Source organism: Lissotriton helveticus, chromosome 7 (assembly GCF_964261635.1).
Source record: "Lissotriton helveticus chromosome 7, aLisHel1.1, whole genome shotgun sequence".
NCBI lineage: Eukaryota > Metazoa > Chordata > Amphibia > Caudata > Salamandridae > Lissotriton > Lissotriton helveticus.
In genome coordinates, this window is record NC_136068.1 from 549,506,638 (window position 1) to 549,528,790 (window position 22,153).

The following is a 22,153-nucleotide window of genomic DNA, read 5'->3' on the forward strand; positions in this document are numbered from 1 at the left end:
ACATTGGTGTTTGTGTAGTGTAGGGGGTCATGCAAGGGGAAGTGTTTTAGGGTTTAGGGTAGTGCAGTGGTATTTGTGTAGTGTAGGGGGTCATGCTGGGGATAGTGTTTTAGGGTTTAGGGTAGTGCAGTAGTGTTTGCGTAGTGTAGGGGCGTGTGCTGGGGGTAGTGTTTTAGGGTTTAGGGTAGTGCAGTGGTGTTTGAGTAGTGTAGGGGGTAGTGCTCACCAGGGAGTTAACTGGAAGTCTACTGCTGGTATTGAAAGTGATTGTTCAGCCTGCATGTCATAAATTTGAAATTATGTAGAAGAGGATTTGAGATCTCTCTTAAAACATGCCCTAATTTTTCTTTCTACAAAACTAACCATAAGTTCTATGACAAAATAAACCCCCTCATTTAAGTGTTACCAGTGTATTCCAATCAAGATGGCTTCAGGTGTGCCATACTTTTGTCATTAGTAAGGCTGTTAGTGCTCTAATTGTTCTTTAGAACACTCTGGGAAGCTGCAGTAGAACACAAAGCAATCAACTGACAGGCTGCTCCTGTTGAAATATAACAGGAAGATATTTGAGATCTCACTTAAAACATGTCCTATTTTTTCTTTCTACAGCACTAACCATAAGTTCTATGACAAAATAAACCCCCTCATTTTATTCATTTTTAAATTAAATGTTTTAAGTGTTACCCGTTTATTCCAATCATCAAGATGGCTTCAGGTGTGCCATACTATTGTCATTAGTAAGGCTGTTAGCGCTCTTGTTGTTCTTTAGAACACTCTGGGAAGCTGCAGTAGAACACAAAGGAATCAACTGACAGTCTCTGCCCTTGTTGGATGTACATGTATTACTGAGAATGTCAGACTTCATTATCACAAGACTGAGAAAGATAATGTGAATTTACAGAAAATATACTCTCATTTTAGCTCCCGGAGCACCTTCCAAACCTCTATGGGACAAGCATGAGAAAATAGTTTTCTCTCAAACATGATTCATGATATCCCAGCAGAACGCTTTTTCACATGGTAAAATCACCATAGAACGTACCACAATTTCTAAAATGAGTATGGTACCATCAACAAATGATTTATAATGTAACTAAAGTCTTAAAACCTTTTATTAATGGCAATGCTTTTTAATGAGGTGCTATCATGTATATTGGTCCCAAGATGGCTGCCAACACTTCTTGGATGAAGTGCTGACAGCCAATCAGATCTCACGATGAGATGTGTCATTAGGCTCCGCCAGATATATATGTACTTTTTTCCTTAGATATCTAAAAAACTACTAAACAGATTTACACCACTTAAGCAAAAGGCACAAGTCTGAAATAAGGACTACCTCTTTGCCAAATTTGGTGTAATTGCGTTCAGCAGTTCAGGCTGTAGCTGCGGCTAAAGATCTCTATGGAAAATTGCGTGGGGAAAACACGTTTTGGGATTCCCATTTTTTCTCAGCCCCCGCTACATGAATCATCCCAAGACTTTCAGGATAGGAGTTGACTGGAGCTAGCCATTATTTTTGAAAAGTTCGCGAAGATTTGTCAACCGGCGCCAAAGTTATTCCAAATAGAATGTTGCGTATTTCCTATGAAAAATAGGCCCTAACTATAACTATCTACTGGCGACCGCCAGTAAACATGACAACTTTGTTTCCCAAAAATAAGAAATATATCTCCAGAGTCGTAGAAACAATAAATAAGGATTTCACTCAGTCAATCATGCATGCTTCGTTTTAACAGAGCTTGTAGAGAAATACAGAGATGGGCGTTTTCAATAAAAAGGTTTATTGAACCGTCTTTTTTCTCATACAAGAGAAGTAAACTGCTACAATCGTTAAGCAGACTGCAAAGTATAATGCGTACAGCGAGAATAGTATTATAAAATAATACTGTAAAAGCATTGTATGGTTTCTAAGCCAGATACAAATACATACATAAATACCATTGACTAAAAATACTCAACTGGTACTTCTAAATACGCCTACCCCAATGTACCTAACCTAAGTCTAGTACGTGGGAAGAAGCAAGTATTGTGTAGCATAGGTTTAGTGTTTTTGCCAAGAATCTACCAAAGGTTTCTCTAGGTTCTAATCAGCTCCATACCTTGGTTTAGAACGAAGGAAGTCTGGTATCTCTGTCTCTGAACTCGATTTCCCAACACCCCGCAAGGGGAGCTTGGAAACACAGGAGCTGGATTCTCAGCGTGAGAAAGACTGTCTCTTGATCAGTGCGTCACCTTGAGGGTCGGCTTCCTTCGGCACTTGCTGTAGCGAGCTGCTTCGGGCAAGTAGCTAGTCGGACTGCTCCGACCCACCGTAGTTTGCCGAAGCAAGTGAAGGTATATTTATACCTTGAAGGTGTGTAGGAATGCAATAGATTGACGTAAAGTCGGGCATAATAACGTCAGGAAAGAACCCCTAGGGAATAGTTATTCTTTGCAAAGTACATGAGTTCTTGGACAAATCAATATTCAAGCAAGGGGAAGTTCCCTAACAGCTTAAGCCGATTTTCCAAGAAATCGTTGTGACGTTTGGTACGGGTAGAAGTAGCCATGCCTGTATTTGGTCTGCATGGGCTATGTCTAAATAAGGGATTGATATCTATGCCTATATAAGGGCAATTTGAATCGTACCTATATAAGGGCACGAATCAGGAAATTTCACTTGGTGCTCTAAACACCATACAACATGATGACACAGCAGTGTCCAATGATATAGTAAGAATTTGTGTTCTTGTTTGCTTCGAGCCATGACGTGTTTCGACAGGATCCCCTGCCTTGATCACATAAGGAGTTTGTTTTACCAAACACATTTAAAGTAAAAGTATATCACATCACATGACCTTATTGTAGGAGAGTAGGGTCTGCTTCCTATGGTTACCCCCAATTTTTGCTGTGATTCTCTGTTTTTTCGACTTTAGTCTGGCTGTGGCCCTGGTAATCAGGCCCACAGCCCAGCGGTCCTCTCTCTAAATTGATACCATGTACTTTAGGTACATACCAGATTGGTTACTGGGTTACCCTTGTGAGCCCCTGTATAGTGTACCGTAGGTACCCAGGGCATAGATGCACCCTAGGCCCCCCAGGAGCTGCAGCATGTATTGTGCCACACATGATTTGCCTCCAAACTGACACCACAGGTCTGTTCACACAGCCTGGGTAAGTTGGTGTAATCACCCCTTACTTAGATATAGTAATATATATATATATATATATACATATAGACACATATACACCTATAAGTCACTACTATAGCAGGCCTTAACAATCCTGGAGGCAGAGTGCTTGGTTTTATGTGAGAGTGTGCCCTAGCATGAGCTGAGCCCCTCTGCAGCATTCCGAACCATCTCATTATACTGTTCTATGATATAGCCATACCATATACTCTTAAGTGGATTATAATCCTTGCGGTTAATGCTAACTTTGGTTTGGCTTTATCAAAACATGTCGTGTAACGTGTCAAACACTTTGGAATACTACCCCCCCCCCCCCACCAGTTCTGGCAGCGGGGGTAGCATTCCACCCTTTTAGAGGGAGAAGACATGTAGTCACTGCTTTACCCGGTTAAAGTTAAACAGAGCCTCAGCATCACAAAATGGATGCTGCTGCCACATACACGAGTCTGCCCTCCTGCTGCTGGATGAAACTCCGGCTTGGGAGGCCTGGACAATAGGTTTCCTGTCCAGGGAGGTGCTGGCACCTCCCCAGACAGGCTCTTAGTGTATTGGGGCAGGGAGGGCTGCATTCAGTGAATGCTTTCCAGGCACTGTCTGGGGCACACTAGGTGCTCCATGCATTTCTCAGTTCAAACCGGTTGCTGGGGCACTCTGCCCCAGCTCTGGCATGAAACTGGACAGAGGGAAAGGGGTGTAACCACCCCCTTCCCAGGTCCACCCATAGGAGGGACCTTAAAGTTAGTCCAACCCCTAAACTTAGTATAAGTATAGGATCCCAGTCCCTAGGATTTTAGATTACCCTGGACGAAACTCTGAAACATAAATCCTGGACCTTCGACATTCCATTTCGACTGGAGGATGGAAGACATCTCCCTTGTGGTCAAGGAGTGACCACCCTGTTCAAACAGGCACCAACAGCAACTTTGCCAGTCTGCATTTTCGAGGCTCCTGCCAGATCCCGAAGAATCTGCAACACAGGACATGGACTTCCAGACATCTCTGACCCCAACCTTCACTCACAGCAAAGCTGAGACTCGTAGCGGACACGAGAGATGTGGAACCAGAACTCCTGGACATCCTGCATTTTGCAAGCTGCACCTACTTTGCGAGGTATCTCGAAGTCGTGCACTGGAGTGCTTGAAGCCCCAGATCCAAGCACCATTTGCTCTGAAGCTCAGAGGACCCCACTCTACGAGTGTCCCTTGGGCCCCGCTTTTGCATTTCAGCTTGATGCATCTTTGGGTTCCTTGCCCATTGGCTAGTGAGCCCTCCAAAGACTTTTCTTTGAATCTAACTTGCTTTCCTGGTTGCTCTCCGCTAGCTTCAATTTTCCTGCAAAGGAGGAATTCCCCAGACCTTGCTGGTCGGAACCAAAGCCAATCTTGACATTCTGCATGGGTTGGGTTTGCCAAGGCTTGTTGGATCCAATCTGGATACCAACACTGCAGTCAGCTAGACCCTTTGTGGGACAGCTCGAACCCAGCTCCTGGTCATCGTTGACACCTCCTGGTCCTCTTGGCTGAAGAGACAATCTTTACATTTTCTCCTGAAATCACCCGACATGGACTGGCAGCTTTTCATCGCCATCCTGGTCACTGGCAAGTGACCCAGACTCTGTCCCTTCTGCTTTCAAGTTCTACAGATCTTCGATCCACCCTTGGATCCACCCGGACACTTTTCCTCTGGTCGCCTTCAGCACTTCTTTGCAGATCTCCTTTAAATCGACGACGAAACCCGACACCAAATGAGACCTATGCACCTGGCTTCCGTGGGTGAGGTAACATGAGTACTCTGGTAGTCTCAAGGGTATTGGCCCTCCTAGTGTCTAAGTCTAAAAGGGTTCCATCGTAGTTCATTTAGAAGTGTCCTTAAATTGTAAATTTGTAACTTGTTCGTTTCCCATAGAAAGTCAATGGTAACCCGCATCTGTGCTTAGTCACTGCACGCATCTCCCGTGGGCCTCCTACATCCTAATCTTTGGTTGTTTAGAGTAGCCCCAGCGATTCCACAGGCCCCAGGCCTGCTTTCTAATTCTCACGTGGTTCTCATATCACTATTTTAGTTTATGGTTTGTGAGGCAAAACGTATACTGTGCAACTTATCATAGGCTAATTAAGTAACTTATATTGTACTTTTACCTCTGACCTCATAAAGAGTGCAGAGAGGTTGTGTTTAAAATAAATACATATATATATATATGATATATTCCTTGTGTGGTGAGCTTTCATTTGGTACTCAAGGGATTATAATTGGTAAAACAACTCGCTTAATTCGCTCTCTGAAGTCTTAGCCTGAAGACTGCTCATCACTGCTACCCCTAGGATAGCTTTCTATAAGGTTGACTTTACAACCACCATCAATAAGGGTCGATTACACTAGTGCAAGGTGCCCACTAGAACTAGTGGACGACGTATGCCAGGCTAACTTCTCACACTTATGGACATAGACAAAATACTCCATTCGTTTTCAAAATTACAACACTCACAAAGGTATACTTAACTTTTATTTGAATTACATAAGCACTGCTTTCCATTATTTTCTTTTTTTGTAATTATATCATTTTTTTTGTGCTTTGTGATTTACTATATTTTAGATTTTTTCCCAGATGTGTATTTTTTCTTTTCCTTTCTCTTTTTCAATGTTAAACATTATTGTACCACTCTCTGACACATCCACGAGCCCAGGAGTGTCTTCTGTTCAATTTAATTCAGTGCAATATGGGGGTAGTTCATAACTGTTTAGTCTCTGTAATGGAATGTCATCCTGACACTTTGTGATAGTGTGTATCTGGATTTCCGGTTTGATAATATAATGTTATTTAACATCTCAATACAGAGATGAAGACACCTATACCAGCGGAAATGCGCGCATGTTCCACACCGTATTATTTGGTAATGTTTCTAAATAAATTCAGTGTGCAAATGCTTTCCTGTAGATGTGCAATTTAAGCAATGTAGCAGCACATATAAATGTGTGTGCAAAGTCGCATGTGTAGCCGGGGCAGATAGATTTATGGCAGCATTCTTTTGTGCAAATTTCACAATAGGAGCAGATAGGCCTCCTGTTGCAGCATAGTATCTGATGAAGGCTTGTAGAATATGTTTTGTATATGTCAATTGTATTCTACTAGTGTGCAATACAGGCAACGGATCAACTTGTATAAGTGTGCAAAATTACACTAGGTGGTAGCAAATGCAAGTGCTTTCCTATGAATGTGCAAACAATGCAATAATAACTCCTAGAGGTAGTGCAAAAATATAATAGCAGGTGAAATATCCAACATAATGCAACATCTTCTCAAACAATCATGCATATATAAGATATACAGTACAATAAGAGCCTATACCCTAATGCAAAATTGGAAATACAGTTCTCAAGTGTGTGCAAATTTTGCAAATAGCAACTCCTAATGCCGCCGTAAGGCAATTGCTAAAAACCATGTATATAAATATAAGTGCACAGCAACTTTCATTAAAAAGGCAATTGATTGTACGTTTGTAAGAACCTACTTACATTTTTGTTTTTTATATAAAAACAGTCATGATTTGATAGGCATATAATCTAGGTCCCCCTCAGCACAACTTAATTCAATTAGTGGTACCAATAAAAGTCTAAATACAGTACTCTAAAACTTTTCCTAAACATCAAAATATATATCTTGAAAACATCCCTTCAAATGGCATCCTCCTTACAGTGTTGAATTTCACTTAAGGTCTATTATCATCACTCTTCTGCCCCCCATACCTTATCCTAAGTGTACACGTAAATCTTCATCTGAATTTAAGCCATTAGGGGCCTTTGAATCAAACATTAAAATGTACCTAGATTCCAGTTGTCTCAATTTTCTTTCTCGATTTCTCCCCTCCTTCTTTTGGGGACCGAATCAATTACAAAATAAGTTAGTTCCTCACTCTTTCCACCATTTATTTCATTTATGTGGCGAGCAACTGGATATGCTTGATCTTTCTTGTTTATTGCTCTAAGGTGTTGGAGGGTCCTAACGTGGGTCATGTGTATAGTGCTGCCAATGTATTGGAGTGGACATGTATACTGGAGCACATATACAACATGGTCACTTCTGCAGTTTAAGAACCGTGGAATCTTCCACGTTTGTGCATAAAAGGCAAACGTACTTCTTTGGTATTTACACCATGTTTGCACGCCTTGCATTTTGGACATTTTGTGAAACCCGAATTGTCTGTGAGCCATTTCTTGATTCCATTATCTCAGGGCTACTCTTAACCAAATCTTCTCTCATTGATTTAGCTCTCCTGAAAGATATCAGCGGCTTTCTAGAGACTGTGTCCCCAAACGTAGGATCTCCTTTGACCAGGTACCAATGTCAATTCATGCAGTCTCTCACACTTGCATGATAGGCATTGTACCCAGTAATCATCCTTACATCTTGTGCTGATTTTTCTTCTCTTTTTTGGTACTCACTAGAATGTCATTCCTGGATAATTTGTCAACCTTCCTTACAGCTTGGTCTAATATTGATTGACTATATCCCCTACCACAGAATCTATCCGTTAGGTTTCTCTGTGCTACTTGTAAAGAGCCTATCTCACTGCAGTTTCTTTTCATGTGCAATTGTTCGGCATAGGGAATGCTTTATTTCAATCTTTGTGGATGGAAGCTATTGTAATGTAGAATGGAATTCCCAGCTGGGGGCTTCCTAAATGAATGTGTACATATTCTAGCATTGTTGATAAAAACTTCCAAATTAAGAAAATTTACATTTGACTCACTGATGGATCTAGTGAATTTTAGGTCAAGATTATTGGCATTAATAGATTGAAGGAAGAGGGAGGTACTCTCTGTCAATCCATTCCAAATAATAAAAAGATCATCTATGAACCTGACCCAGACTTTTACATTCTCTTCCCATTCCGCTGCAAATTGTACTCTGAGCACTTGCTCCTCCCACCAACCCATGTGTAGGTTTGCATAGCTGGGGGCGAAGCAGATGCCCATCGCAGTCCCCATGAGTTGTCTGTAGGTGTCATTTCCATAGAGAATTAGGTTGTATTCAGACACAGTTCAGCCATTTTCAGCATCATTTTAGAATGTTGATACATCTGGGCTCATCTACAGCTCAAATAGTGCCTGAGAGCTTTAAGCCATCTTCATAGGCGATACTCATATATAATGAGGCAACGCCAAGTATAATTAGCAAATTTTGGTCCTGGACATTTGATGGCAGTTGTTTGACAAAGTCTTGCAGAAAGTGATCCAAGTATCTTGATGATGTCTCAAAAAGACTGCCAACTTGCAGAGATAATTGGCCTGCCAGGGGGGGACATTTTATTTTTAGGAATTTTGGGTATTAGATACAAAATGGGCATTACCGGTTTTTCCACCCTCAGGTATTGGTTTTGGAATTCTGCGTCTGATAGTAAGCCCATGCCCCTCCACCTTGATAGCTCCTTATGGTATTTGTTTTTTTATCTCCAAAATGTTACTTTGTGGTACTCTTTGGTAACATGCTGTATCTTTCAGTTGGAGTTTAAACGCGTTGTTGTGTTTCTCTAATGGCCATAGGACCATATTCCCACCTTTCTCTGATTGCCTCACCACAATATCAGCTCTTACTTTTATATTTTCCATGATGTTTTGGTAATTTCTTTAACTTTTTTTTATTTTTCTGCAAAACTCCTTGCTAGAATCTTTAGCTATTCCTTTCAAGTCCTTAATCACACATTCTGTGAAAAGGTCTATTGAATCTTTTGGAAGAATTGGTAGGAAAGATGACTTTTTCTTGAAACTAGTTTTGCTTGCTCCATATATATCCATGCCATATTTTTCAGCTGTTTCTGCATTTGAAATCTCAGTTTCCACCTCATGGTCATTGCTTTTTTCCAATTTGTCTATTATCCCAAATATATTTAGATCTTCAATTGCTAGATATCTGTGGTGATCTGTATTATGCAATACTTGTCATTACGCAATACTTATTGGAACCCCACTATGTCACCAGTGGGTTCTTCATGTACTGTGCATTCTCCTCCTGTGTTCCCTGTTTGGCAGTTGCAGCTGCCCTTCCTGTCCTTCATGCTGGACGGCTCTCTTCTCTCTTGAATAAACTTACTAACTGCAGTTCCTGTCTCAGCCTCATCTCTACACTGACGACGAGGATGGTCAGCTGTTCCTCAGCTGTTGGATCCACTCACAGATCATCTTCAAACGAAACGGTTTGAACTCCTGAATTTTCCCCACATCTACAATCTACTTCATTGTGAGTACTTTTTTCCATATTATTCTCACCCGCCATCCTAGAGAGCCGTCGCAGCCACCCAACTTACTTCTACTATTTGCCTCATCCTGCGCTCCAATCAAACCTGCTTAGCGCACTTCCTCACTCACTGTTCAACTGCCTCGCACCATCGACACGCCTCCCAGCACTACGTGTGACTTTTCCCCGTACCTCCGTTGTCTGCCTCAGTGCCTGTGCCTTCCGACTAATTTCCTACCACCTCCAAGTGCTGTCTGTGCCTTTGCTCGACACTGCGTTCGCCCTCGCCGCTTGTTCTTTCACTCTCAAGCTCCGCCACTGAATGATGACGTTGTGGAACTTCTCGTCCATTCAGCACTAGCACGCGACCTGCGAGACGCCCCTTGACAACGCGCATTTGGTTTCCCCAGCAACCAGAACTGCACGTTCGTTCTGCACCAGCACGCAAGACAGAACATCAACGTCTCCCTAGAAACCGGCAAGACGCTTTTTGTGCCAGTTACGTCACAAGGGCTTCGTGTTCAATTCTTATCTCCATCATCTTCGTCTCATCGCACAACCGATGCACACAACTCTTGACACGCTGATGTGCACAGCTTTAAATATTTTCCTACGCTAACGTGCGCAATTCAAGTACACAGCTCAACCATTCTACAAAGAAGTTAACCTACTTTCTCACGCTGGTGTGCACTGCCTATTTCATGAACTGAACATATTTTCAGCATCTGCACACCGAAACATTTATTATCCACACGCTGATGCGCACAACTACTGCAGGCATTTTATCTACACGCTGACGTGCACAGCTACCGCACGTATTTCACCAACACGCTGACGTGCACAGCTGCCGCACGTATTTCATCTACACGCTGACGTGCACAGCTGCCACACGTATTTCATCTACATGCTGACGTGCACAGTAACTGCACACTTCTGAACTACCATATTTACAACAAAATTTTTTTCTTCTTTTTCTCTCTACTGTTGTTTTATTGTTCCTCTTTGTATTTTATTCCTTCAACCTAAAGGTAAAATAGAAGATCTCGCAATGCAAAATGTATCTCCTCCTGCATCCTTTCTTCAGACTCCTGGAGATCCTCCTCTAGAATGGAAACTTTGGTTGAGATCCTTTATGGCCTATTTAGGAGCAATTGATGGTCTTAGATACCGCGCAGAAAGAAAAAAAAGTTTAATGTATTATCATCTTGGCGTTGAGGGGCAAAATGTTTTTGACCATCTACCAGTCTATGTCCCACCTACTGGCGAAACTCCCGACGAATTTGAAATAGCCATAGCTAAGTTAGATAAATATTTTGTTAAAACTAAAAACATGGTTGTACACCGTTACAAATTTTTCACTAGAGCTCAGAAACCTGAAGAAAGCATTGACACTTTTGTTACAGCCTTAAAAATTCTTGCGTCCAAATGCGAATTTGACAATTTCACTTCTCAACTTATCAGAGACCAACTTGTTGCTCGTTGCTCCTGCAAACAAATCCAAGGGAAACTTTTGTCCTGCAAAGATCCCTCTCTTGATAAAGCAATCGATATAGCCAAAAGTATCGAAACATCTTTAGAAGATTCAAAACAATTGGAAGTTTCTCTTTCCAATACCTCTATTTCTAGTGCTGTTTCCACCAAGGTGCCCTTTCCCATCAAGCCCCCTATTTCAACTCCTCGTGACTCTCGTGGCTATTTCAAAAGAATGGGAAACACCAGTTTTAGAAGACCCTTCACTCCTAATAGACAATTTAATCAAAGTACTTTCTGTTATAGATGTGGTTCTTCTTATCATACTTCCAACTTTAAAAGTTGTCCTGCTGCCAATCAACAATGCACCCAATGTGGGAAGAATGGTCATTTTTCTAGGGTCTGCATGAGAGGAAGAAGAGGTGATGTACGCAGCGTCATGTGTGAAAATGATTCCTTCCAAAACTCCAATTCCCTTGAGTTCCCTACCGAACATTCTGAATGTGATGTAACCAATCAGGAATATGTTGTTGTAGTAAAAGATAATGACACCATCAGCCGTACCTTTCTCGTCCCTGATCCTGAAGTGGATGCCACCATTGACGGTCACCATATCTCACTACTGGTAGACACCGGTGCTCGCATCACCATTATTTCCTATGATAAGTATTCCCATTTTTGGCAAAATAAATGTCTACTTCCTCCTGATGTCCTTTCTGTGGCCTTTGAAGGAAGCAGAATCAACCTTTTAGGTTATTTTTTGGCTGAAATTTCCATTTTTGGCAAGTCCATTAAGGGGAAGGTCTATGTTGCCAAACGTGGTATCAATGTTCTAGGGCTTATACATCAGGCAGAATTTGGTGTCACCATTAAACCTGGCCTACCTAATCCTGTATTCATTGAAGGGTGCAATCTTTCTTCTCCTGCATCTTCCCCCATCTGCAACATTTTCAATAGTGAATTTTGGGAGCACAAATATAAAAAAAATTTTGAAGATCGCTTAGGCAAGATCACCAACTTCCAACACTTTATCAAGGTCAAAGATGATGTTTCTCCAATCAAACACAAGCTAAGAAACGTTCCCCTCAGTATCAGAGAAGATTTGTCCAAACATCTTAAGTTGCTATGCGAACAAGAAATCATTGAAAAGGTAGAGTCTACATTATGGCTTTCTCCCATTGTTCTTACCAGAAAAAGGTCTGGCGATCTTAGGATGTGTGTGGACTTACGCAGTCTCAATGAAGCTATCTGGGTCGATGGTTTTCCCCTCCCTCGCATTGAGGATCTGATAGCTAAAGTAGGCTCGTCTACTTGGTTCTCTAAACTTGATTTAAAGGCGGCTTACCACCAAATTGAGTTACACCCACTCTCTCGACATCTCACCGCTTTTGTAACTCCTGATGGAGTTTTTCAGTTTCGTCGCCTCCCCTTTGGGTTGGCGTCTGCCGCCTCTGTTTTTCAGCGCATTATGTCTGAAATGTTTGAGGAACTCTCTAATGTTGTCGTCTTTCAGGATGACATCCTCATCTTCACCCAAACTGAACACGAACATAATCTAATCATTGACCAAGTTTTCAACATCTTGGAAAAAAGAGGTGTCACCCTACAAAAGAGTAAATGTGTGTTCAAAACTAGAGAAGTAGAATACCTTGGTCATACCATCTCGGAATGTGGTATTAAGCCCAGACCAGGTCTAGTTAAGAGTATCATTGACGCCCCTGCTCCCTCTAACAAAGAGCAGCTCTTGTCCTTCCTCGGTCTCTGTGAGTTCTACTCCAAATTCATGAGAGACTACGCCAAAACCACTGAATGTTTTAGACTTTTACTCAAAAAAGGTGCCACCTTCAGCTGGTCTGATGAGTGTGAGAAAGGTTTCCAGCTCATCAAAGAACACATCACCAAAGCTCCTGCTCTTCAGCCCTTCAATGGCAACAGAGAAACCTTTGTTACTGTTGATGCCTGTGAGTATGGCCTAGGAGCTGTTCTTTCACAACTAGCCTTTGGTAAAGAATTTACTGTGGGGTTTGCCTCCAGGACTCTTCGTCCTGTCGAGCGCAAATATTCTGTTATTGAAAAAGAACTGCTGGCCTGCGCATGGAGTGTTGAAAAGTTTAAATCTTACTTATGGGGCAGACCATTTGTTCTTCAAACCGACCACCGACCTCTTGTCGACATCCTTTCCGGCAGAAATATCAAGCACACAACCGCACGATTGGCTAGACTCTCCACTAAACTTTTAGAATACAACTTCAAAGTTGTTTACATTCCTGGGAGCAAAAACAAACGTGCTGACTGTCTTTCCAGGTTACCCATACAAGAACCTAACGAAAATGAGTGGGAAACAGATATTGAAGAGTGTTTTGTAGCCAACATTTCACAAATTTCCATTTCCTTTGCTGAGAATGATTGGGTTAATGCTGTTGAGAATGATACCGTACTTAAGGATGTTGTCTCTTTCATACAGAAAGGTTGGCCCAAGGAAAAATCTCTTTCCCCTGAACTTCAAATTTATTGGAAAATCAATTCCGAACTTTCCTTAGAAAGTGGCAAAATTGTTAGGGGCAATAAATTCATTCCTCCCTCTGTTTACCGAGATAAAATTATTGCCGATGCTCATTCTGGTCATCTAGGTGCCACTATCACCAAAAGAAATGTCAGGTCAAATTTCTGGTGGCCAAGAATGGATAATCAAATTGTAGATGCTGTCAAACTTTGCACACGCTGTAACACCAGCGACAAAGTCCTTGTTTTGGAAGGTGTTTGTGATTCTGTTGTTCCCCCACCCAGCAGAGCTTGGCAAAAAATTGGCCTGGATTTCCTGGGTCCATTCCATGTCCTTCCCAACACTTCCAAGTATTTCTTGGTCCTCGTCGATCATCTCTCCAGGTGGGTTGAGGTTGAACCTATCAACATCCCCAATTCAAAGAGTGTTATAGATTGCCTGACTAAAATTTTTCTGAGGGAGGGTTGTCCAGAAGAAATCCTTACCGACAATGGGGTTCAGTTTACTTCCATGGAAATGAGTGTCTTTTTGAACAACTGTTGCATCAAATACACTAGAACTCCCTTGTATCACCCCCAAAGCAATGGGAAAACCGAGAGGTTCAATAGAGTTATTGTTGAATGTGTGCAGGCCGCCTTCAATTCCAATAGCTGTATTTTCCAAGCTGTAAAAGATCTTGTATGGTCTTATAGAATTTCCCCTCATGTTGCTACTGGCTTCTCCCCCTTTGAGTTGATGAGAGGAAGGAAAGCTTCTTCCCAAGCTTTTCCCTTTTGGATGGTTAAAAGTCTCCACAAAGGTTGTGACTTGGAACTGGCATGGGATTGTGCCAACAAGAAATCTTCCAGTTCTCTTCCTTGTGACATGGAACATGTTAAGAGGTCTTCTCATAGTATTCATGCTGGTGACTGGGTTAAGATTAAGAACCCTGTCACTGTTAAAAAAGGTCTTTCAAAGTTCCTTGATTCCCAACAAGTTGTGGAAGTTCGCAAAAATGCTGTCAAATTGTCAAATGGAAATTGGTGGAGCACCTCCCGCGTTGCCAGAGATCCCTCTCGTGCTTCTCGTGCAACTGTTCCTACCCCCAATATCCAAGTTGATAATGGTTTAAAGAAAAGCACCAGATTGATTGTTAAACCCAACAGATTTCGCGACTATGTGTGATTTACCATTCATTATAATTTTATCTTGTTTTTTTTTAAGAAAGGGGGGAGGTGTGTGGTGATCTGTATTATGCAATACTTGTCATTACGCAATACTTATTGGAACCCCACTATGTCACCAGTGGGTTCTTCATGTACTGTGCATTCTCCTCCTGTGTTCCCTGTTTGGCAGTTGCAGCTGCCCTTCCTGTCCTTCATGCTGGACGGCTCTCTTCTCTCTTGAATAAACTTACTAACTGCAGTTCCTGTCTCAGCCTCATCTCTACAATATCCTATAGGTTGATCCTCTTTTTCCATTCCATCTTGTTTGGTCCGAAGGGGCTGGTTCACAAACATTTTTTTTAGTTTTAATTTCCGCATGTACTCATAAAAATCAAAACATGTTTATGCATAATCCAAATGTGTGCATTTACAGAAAGATAGACCCAATGTCAAACATTTGGTTTCTTCTTCAGTCAATGATAGGTTAGAGAGGTTCACTACAGTGGTAAATGTGTGTGTTTTCATTTGTTCTGCCTGTCGTTCTGTGTATTGGCCCCTGAGCGCAGTTCCATTCCTTCGCCTCCTTCTTGGGCATTTTTTCTGTAACCCTGACCTCTTCACCCTCCTTGGGGTTTCTGTCTTGTATTGAGGGTCACATTCCAGTCTAAAAAACGGAAGTCTTCTACTACAGTTCTTGGCCTCTCTGCAGTATTTGTTGAGCTTCCACCCTATTCTGACTCTGTATCTACTTCAGAACTTCATTTGGAGCTGGTGCCTCCTGTATTCTTCTTTTTTTCGTTACTCGTAGATGGTGCAGAATTCTTTGACCGATCTTGGCGACACAGGGTGTCAAAGCGCTTAGCGAAAGTATAAATTAGTGCTCTCTGGTAATCTAAGCGATCCCTTGTAAACTTTATCGCTTAGTGAGTTTTGTTTCTAGTTCTTTTTCAAACTTGGCGATATTCTATATATGAAAGATTACTATTGAAGTAAGTGTCATCATGCAATGTATTTACCGTAATGCATTGGGGCAAATTGTGTGGTGGGATGTGAGGAAGTCTGCCCCCACCCTTTGTCTATATGTGTGTGTGTGTGTGTGTGTGCGTGTGTGGGTGTGTGTGTGTGTGTTTGTGTGTGATTATTAATTTTTCCAAACGTTACAACCAGAAAATACAAAAGATTCTAGACAAGGCACTTTGGGAAGAACTACCTGTCACTACAGTTACACTCTGGTAACTACCAAAGGCTAAGAGTTGAAAAGAACATATTTCTTGCACATGATGAGTTGGTATGGCAGCATTACTTCGATTGGTGTTCCATTCAAGAAGGGGTTGGAGCAATTAGGTCTAAAATAACCTGACTATTTAGCCTATATATATCAAATATCTCCTCCAAGGCTTGTTCAAAAAAGGTAATTCTGATCCCAAAAATTCTTTCCAATCTCCTCCCAATCTGCAGACAGACCAGTCAGCATTTGCATCCTCCTTGTCATCACATACAAAGTAGCTATTGTGAATGGGCATTATGCATTATAGGCTGTTAATATAGGTTGCACCTGATTATCACCTGATTCCATTTAGTGCTAAATTACATGTGCAAAATCATCATTCTGCAACTAGTCACAATTTACGAATCCGTCATACCTACAAATAACAAATTGCGATAACGATTCACTGTTTTGATCCACTAAACTAGCGATTTCGTTTTTAGTTGGTGTTCAAACATTTTGAGACAAAAGAACTTTCTATCATTAAAAAAATCCAATTTTAGCAATCGTAACCAGTTTGTTTGGCAAATCATTAAACCTTTATACATCTAGTTCTTAGTTCCTAGCACATCCAATGAGTCACAAAAGAAAACAAAGCATATTAGAAAGAATGTGATAAAGCGAAACTCCTTTCCAGATTCTTACAAAACATTTACACTCATCAAATTCAAATAGCAGAGGCCCTTCCTGTTTATTAGGTTTATTACCTGATAGGTATTGCTGCATAGCGCTCGCGCTGCTGCTAGCGCTACCTCATTTTTAAACTCACCTTTTATGCTATTTGCTTTGTTATTCATTTTCGTTTTTCCCCCTGTTTTTAGCGGGTCAGGCTGGGCTTAAGATCTCTCCCTCCCTCACACCGCATTTAAAGGAAAGCGCATCGCCGTTTTCGGCGAGTCCGGGTCCTGGGGTTTGCCCTGCTTGGGAGCCATCTTAGGTTGGGATCACTACTACAACTACGGGCGCCAATTTGGAACGCCCTTGTGACCGAGCTGAGCCTGGAGTGCCTATTTAAGGCGATTACTCCTTCACCTCTGCCCTGATAGGTATTGCTGCATAGCGCTCGCGCTGCTGCTAGCGCTACCTCATTTTTAAACTCACCTTTTATGCTATTTGCTTTGTTATTCATTTTCGTTTTTCCCCCTGTTTTTAGCGGGGTCAGGCTGGGCTTAAGATCTCTCCCTCCCTCACACCGCATTTAAAGGAAAGCGCATCGCCGTTGTCGGCGAGTCCGGGTCCTGGGGTTTGCCCTGCTTGGGGGCCATCTTAGGTTGGGATCACTACTACAACTACGGGCGCCATTTTGGAACGCCCTTGTGACCGAGCTGAGCCTGGAGTGCCTATTTAAGGCGATTACTCCTTCACCTCTGCCCTGATAGGTATTGCTGCATAGCGCTCGCGCTGCTGCTAGCGCTACCTCATTTTTAAACTCACCTTTTATGCTATTTGCTTTGTTATTCATTTTCGTTTTTCCCCCTGTTTTTAGCGGGGTCAGGCTGGGCTTAAGATCTCTCCCTCCCTCACACCGCATTTAAAGGAAAGCGCATCGCCGTTTTCGGCGAGTCCGGGTCCTGGGGTTTGCCCTGCTTGGGGGCCATCTTAGGTTGGGATCACTACTACAACTACGGGCGCCATTTTGGAACGCCCTTGTGACCGAGCTGAGCCTGGAGTGCCTATTTAAAGCTCTTCTCTACCGCGCAGCGGGACGCGCAGATGGGTCGCCCTAGCTTAGCCGGAGTCGTGCCTGAGTCCTGCCCGTCTGCGCCCGTCCGCGCTGAGGACGGGCTGTCCACTGCCATCGTGACCTCAGGTACGTTAACTCAAGGCAGTCGCGTGTATTATTCATCTGCGGCACTCTATTTACTGCGACCTTCTGCTTCCTCTCATTGCGCTACCTGCACTCTGCCGTGCCATAACTTCTTATGCCCCGGCTGCGGCTTTACTACTGGCAAAATGCAGCTCTCTAAAACCCAACAGTATATTAAGCACTGCAGGGGGAAACGGAAGCCTACGAAGGGTGGTACTTCCCCTCCCGCCCCGCTCCATTTATGGAGCCTAAACTGTAGATCGCTCCCTAAGAATAATCTAAACATCCATGATTTCATAATCGAGGAATCTCCTGATATTTTATTTTTGACCGAGACCTGGATTCATGCCAGCTCAGGTCCGGATATCGCTACTGCGATTCCTTCTAATTATGTTATGCTTCATCAGGATAGACCCTCAGGTAAAGGGGGTGGAATTGCTATCATCTTTAAATCCACCTACCAATGCAAACTGGAGGCACTACATCTCCCAGGTAGTGAAGCTGCATTGTTTAAACTCACGATTAATCCCCGTTTGACACTTTCGGGTCTGTTAATCTATCGCCCCCCGGGGAATGCTGCTTCTTGGATTCCCTTACTTGTTGATTGTCTATCAGCAATACTCCTGAAATCAAATAACTTCACCATACTTGGTGATTTAAATATTCATTTAGATGATGTTAACAATCCCCTTACAAAATCTCTTCTTTCTGATTTAGAGGTTTTTAATCTTACACTTTGTAATACTGGAGCTACTCATATTGCCGGTCACCTTTTGGACCCAGTTATTTCCACTCTTCCATTTGAGTGCTCTCATCTGGCACGTCCGCTGGTGTGGTCCGATCATTATGCCGTACACTTTGTGTTACCGCCCGGTCTTTACATAACCAATGTTTATGTAGAGGAAACAAAACCCTCTTATCGATGGGACAAAATCGATATAGCAACTTTTAATCTGCATCTGACGAAGACTATTCCGTCTCTCAATAATACTGAGCAGAATTTGAATGCCCCTATTATTAGGTGGCTAACAGATGCAGTATCTGTGCATGCCCCCTGTTCGGGCAGTAAATTTCGATCTTTGCGTCCCCCAGCACCTTGGTACTCGGATGAGTTAAAAATCCAACGTGCTAAATGTAAAGCCTTGGAGAGGAAGTGGAGGAGATTCTATTCCATTTCCTCTAAACTGATTTACAAGGATGAGCTAAAAGCCTATCATGCCAACTGTAAACGGGCCAAGGCAGTTTACATTACCTCTACTATTACTTCAGTGCAAAATTGTCCTCGGACTCTTTTTGCTACTGTTAATAAACTCACAGGTGCTGACACTGTTCCTGTGTTGCCGGCTCTGGATGGTAAACATTGTAATGCTATTGCGGACTTTTTTTTTTCCGAAGGTTCAGGACATTCACCAATCCTTAGCTTCCCCTCCGCCCCCTACTGATCCCTTCCTATTTGACTCTTGCTGTAATGTCTCTGTCCCTCCTACTGAGTTTCTGCACAACTGGAAATTATTTGATGATGTTTCCTTCCTGTCGTGCCTAAAAAGCATTAAGTCAGGATCTCCTCGGGACCCTGTCCCTATGAGGATATTGAAACAACTTGACCTTGAACCACGTAGATTCCTAATGAGGTTACTCAACATCTCTCTTAGTGAATCTCGGGTGGAACAGGAATGGAAACACGCCATGGTCGTTCCCCTACAGAAGAAATCTGGTATGGACATTACTAACCTGGCCAATTTTAGGCCTATATCCCTGCTGCCAGCTTGTTCTAAGATACTAGAACGCCATGTCAACTTTCAGCTAAACGAATTTGTTGAAAATACGGGATATCTCCATCCATCCCAATCAGGCTTTCGCGCCAATTACTCCACCGAATCCGCACTCCTGGGGGTGACTGAGCGACTCCGACACGGTATTGATAGTGGTGAGACCTTTGCGCTTATACTATTGGATTTAAGCGCGGCTTTTGATACCGTGTCGCATTCCATTCTCCTAGAGTCCCTCCGCTCCCTTGGTGTTGCAGGATCTGCGCTTGCCTGGGTGGCTTCATTTCTTAATGAGCGCACCTTTCAGGTATTTTCAACCAAAGCTGAATCGGCGATCTGCTCATCTGCTTATGGCGTTCCGCAGGGGTCTATATTGAGCCCTTTATTGTTCAATATTTACATCAGACCCCTTGCCACGATAGTAGAGGACGCCGGTCTGTCTATTTACTCCTATGCAGATGATACGCAGATCGTGTTCTCCCTGTCTGACAGTAGGTCTCAGGACACCTCTGCCCTTAAAATCGGCCTTTCTCGGGTTGCAGCCTGGATGCAGGTCAACCTGCTAAAACTCAATGGTGAAAAGACCGAGGTTATCGTACTTGGCAAACATAAAGATCTGTGGGGTTCGAGACACTGGCCTAGTGACATGGGTCCACTGCCTACCCCCGTGCCAGTTGTTCGTAACCTCGGCTTTCTAATCGACGAGAAACTCTCGATGCGTCAACAGGCAACTAAGGTCGCTGCAATCTGCTTTAACACTCTACGCTGGTTGCAGAAGATCCTATGGATGCTGCCTGAGTCTACTCGTCGAACTGTTGTCCAGGCTCTTGTAATGTCCCGTATCGACTATGGCAATGTGCTCTATCTGGGAGCTGATAGAGCTACAATGAATATACTCCAGGTTGTGCAGAACTCAGCTGCCCGCCTTCTGCGCAATGTCCCACGCAGAATGTCTGCAACACAAGCCCTATGTGACCTTCATTGGTTAAAAATTGCTGACCGTGTAGCTTTTAAAACTTTGTGCCTTATGTTCAAAATCCGTCAGGGTTCTGCTCCCACATACTTGCACAATCTTGTCCGGCCATACCAGCCAAATCGTTCCCTTAGGTCATCAAATCAAGCCAATTTTGTAATTCCTAGAATTCGCTTGACAAAAATGGGAGGCCGCTCTTTTGCCCATTTGGGGCCGAAGATGTGGAATGCTCTTCCGCTGACGCTTAAAACGGAGACCAATCTTCTGGCCTTTCGCAAAAAACTAAAAACTTTTTTGTTTTAGTTGGTCAAATGTTCTCTGCTTCTACTGTTTCAGCAATTACCTATCTTTCTTCTTTAGGCTGTCCCTGGCGCCGGGAAACCCTCTACGGGTAGCTGAGCGCAATACAAATTCAATAAAATAAATAAATAATAAATAAATAAAATAAATAAATTAGGTGCAATAATTTGCCAGGAAATTTACAAACCCTATTAATTGAAATGTGAAAAGGAACATCTCTGAAAGGAGCATCACTGATAATCCCTATGGTATCAGCATCAGGTACACAACAATATTCTTGATGACACGGAAAGCTCTTGGGCGTAACACTTGGTTGACAGTAACACACAACACACTATTCGGATACAAGGACTAAAGGCGATGAAGGAACTGTGTTGATGTTTAGTGGCTACTCATTCACTCATGGATTCTTGGGAAATATAGTAATTGAAACATTATTCTTATACTAAAGCTTTTACATAATGAATAGCATCTAGTCTTTTAATAATATTATGGTGAAGAGACAATTTTTCCTTACAGCTTCTACACTACTTGAAGAATGTCCGGACAAAGACTGCGGCTGGCAAAGAGTTTTTTTTTGACAAAAATGGAGATTTTCTACCGCTTGCTGATTTTATTAACTGGCAGGTGACCTCAAATGACACAAGCCGGATTCTGAAACTGGGTAGCTATGAGGATAATGCACCCAAGGGCCAGAAGCTCATCATCAACAGCAGTGCCATTGAATGGGGTTGGGAGTTTCATACGGTAAGAAAAATCAGGTTTCTTAAATACAACTCTTTATTCTGCATCACCAACAATTTACACCAGCACTGTGAAATGTAACTTGCTGATGGAAACAGCCCATCTGTGAAAACATTTGTTATGTATGGCTCATGTAGAGAGACACTAGAGTGATTAGCCGGATTCGTATACAGTAACTCACTATTATAATGTAGCAACAGTTGTTAACTAAAGCTGTTACCCACTGTTGCTACGTCATAAAGGAATTCCAGGCTTCTCTGACAAGCGTCTCTGAGAGGCTGTCAGAGAAGCACCGTAGAGAAAGGAGTATGGCTTATGGAGAGGATAGATGGAAAGGTGCGGAGATCTAGTGGGGTGGGTGGTAGGTGGACAGGCATCTAAATCTGATTGTTCACTGCTATGACGTACCAAAAGTGGTTATCAAAAGCTGTTACCCACTGTATCTACATCACAAAGGAAATCCAGGCTGCTCTGGTAGGACTCTCACGAGGTCTGTCATTGCAGCACTGACTGAGCAGAGGGCACATCTGGGCGAGGGAGAGGTAGGAGAAGGAATCCACAGAGGGCGTTGGTGGTGGGTGACAATAAGCCAATTTTCTTTTGTATACAATAAACAGGAGAGGCAACGTTATGTATGCTCCCTCGTTACTCCTCTGTCCATGCATAGTACTGAAAGCAGGAGCAGATGATTTGATGGGTCATACATAAAATAAAATTATGGATGGATAACTGTGAATAACGGCATTGTTTTTCACCTTAGGGATGTATGTGAT

The 22,153-nt window shown here is 42.6% G+C and overlaps 1 protein-coding gene across 1 annotated transcript in view; it reads left to right on the forward strand.

The window, feature by feature from the left end:
* Positions 1-22,153, forward strand: part of LOC144769168 (extracellular calcium-sensing receptor-like) — a 313,553-nt gene that overhangs the window by 228,538 nt on the left and 62,862 nt on the right. Inside the window, exon 5 of the mRNA XM_078653182.1 lies at positions 21,156-21,383. Coding sequence (XP_078509308.1) covers positions 21,156-21,383 — 228 coding nt within the window. The remainder of the gene's footprint in view (positions 1-21,155; positions 21,384-22,153) is intronic.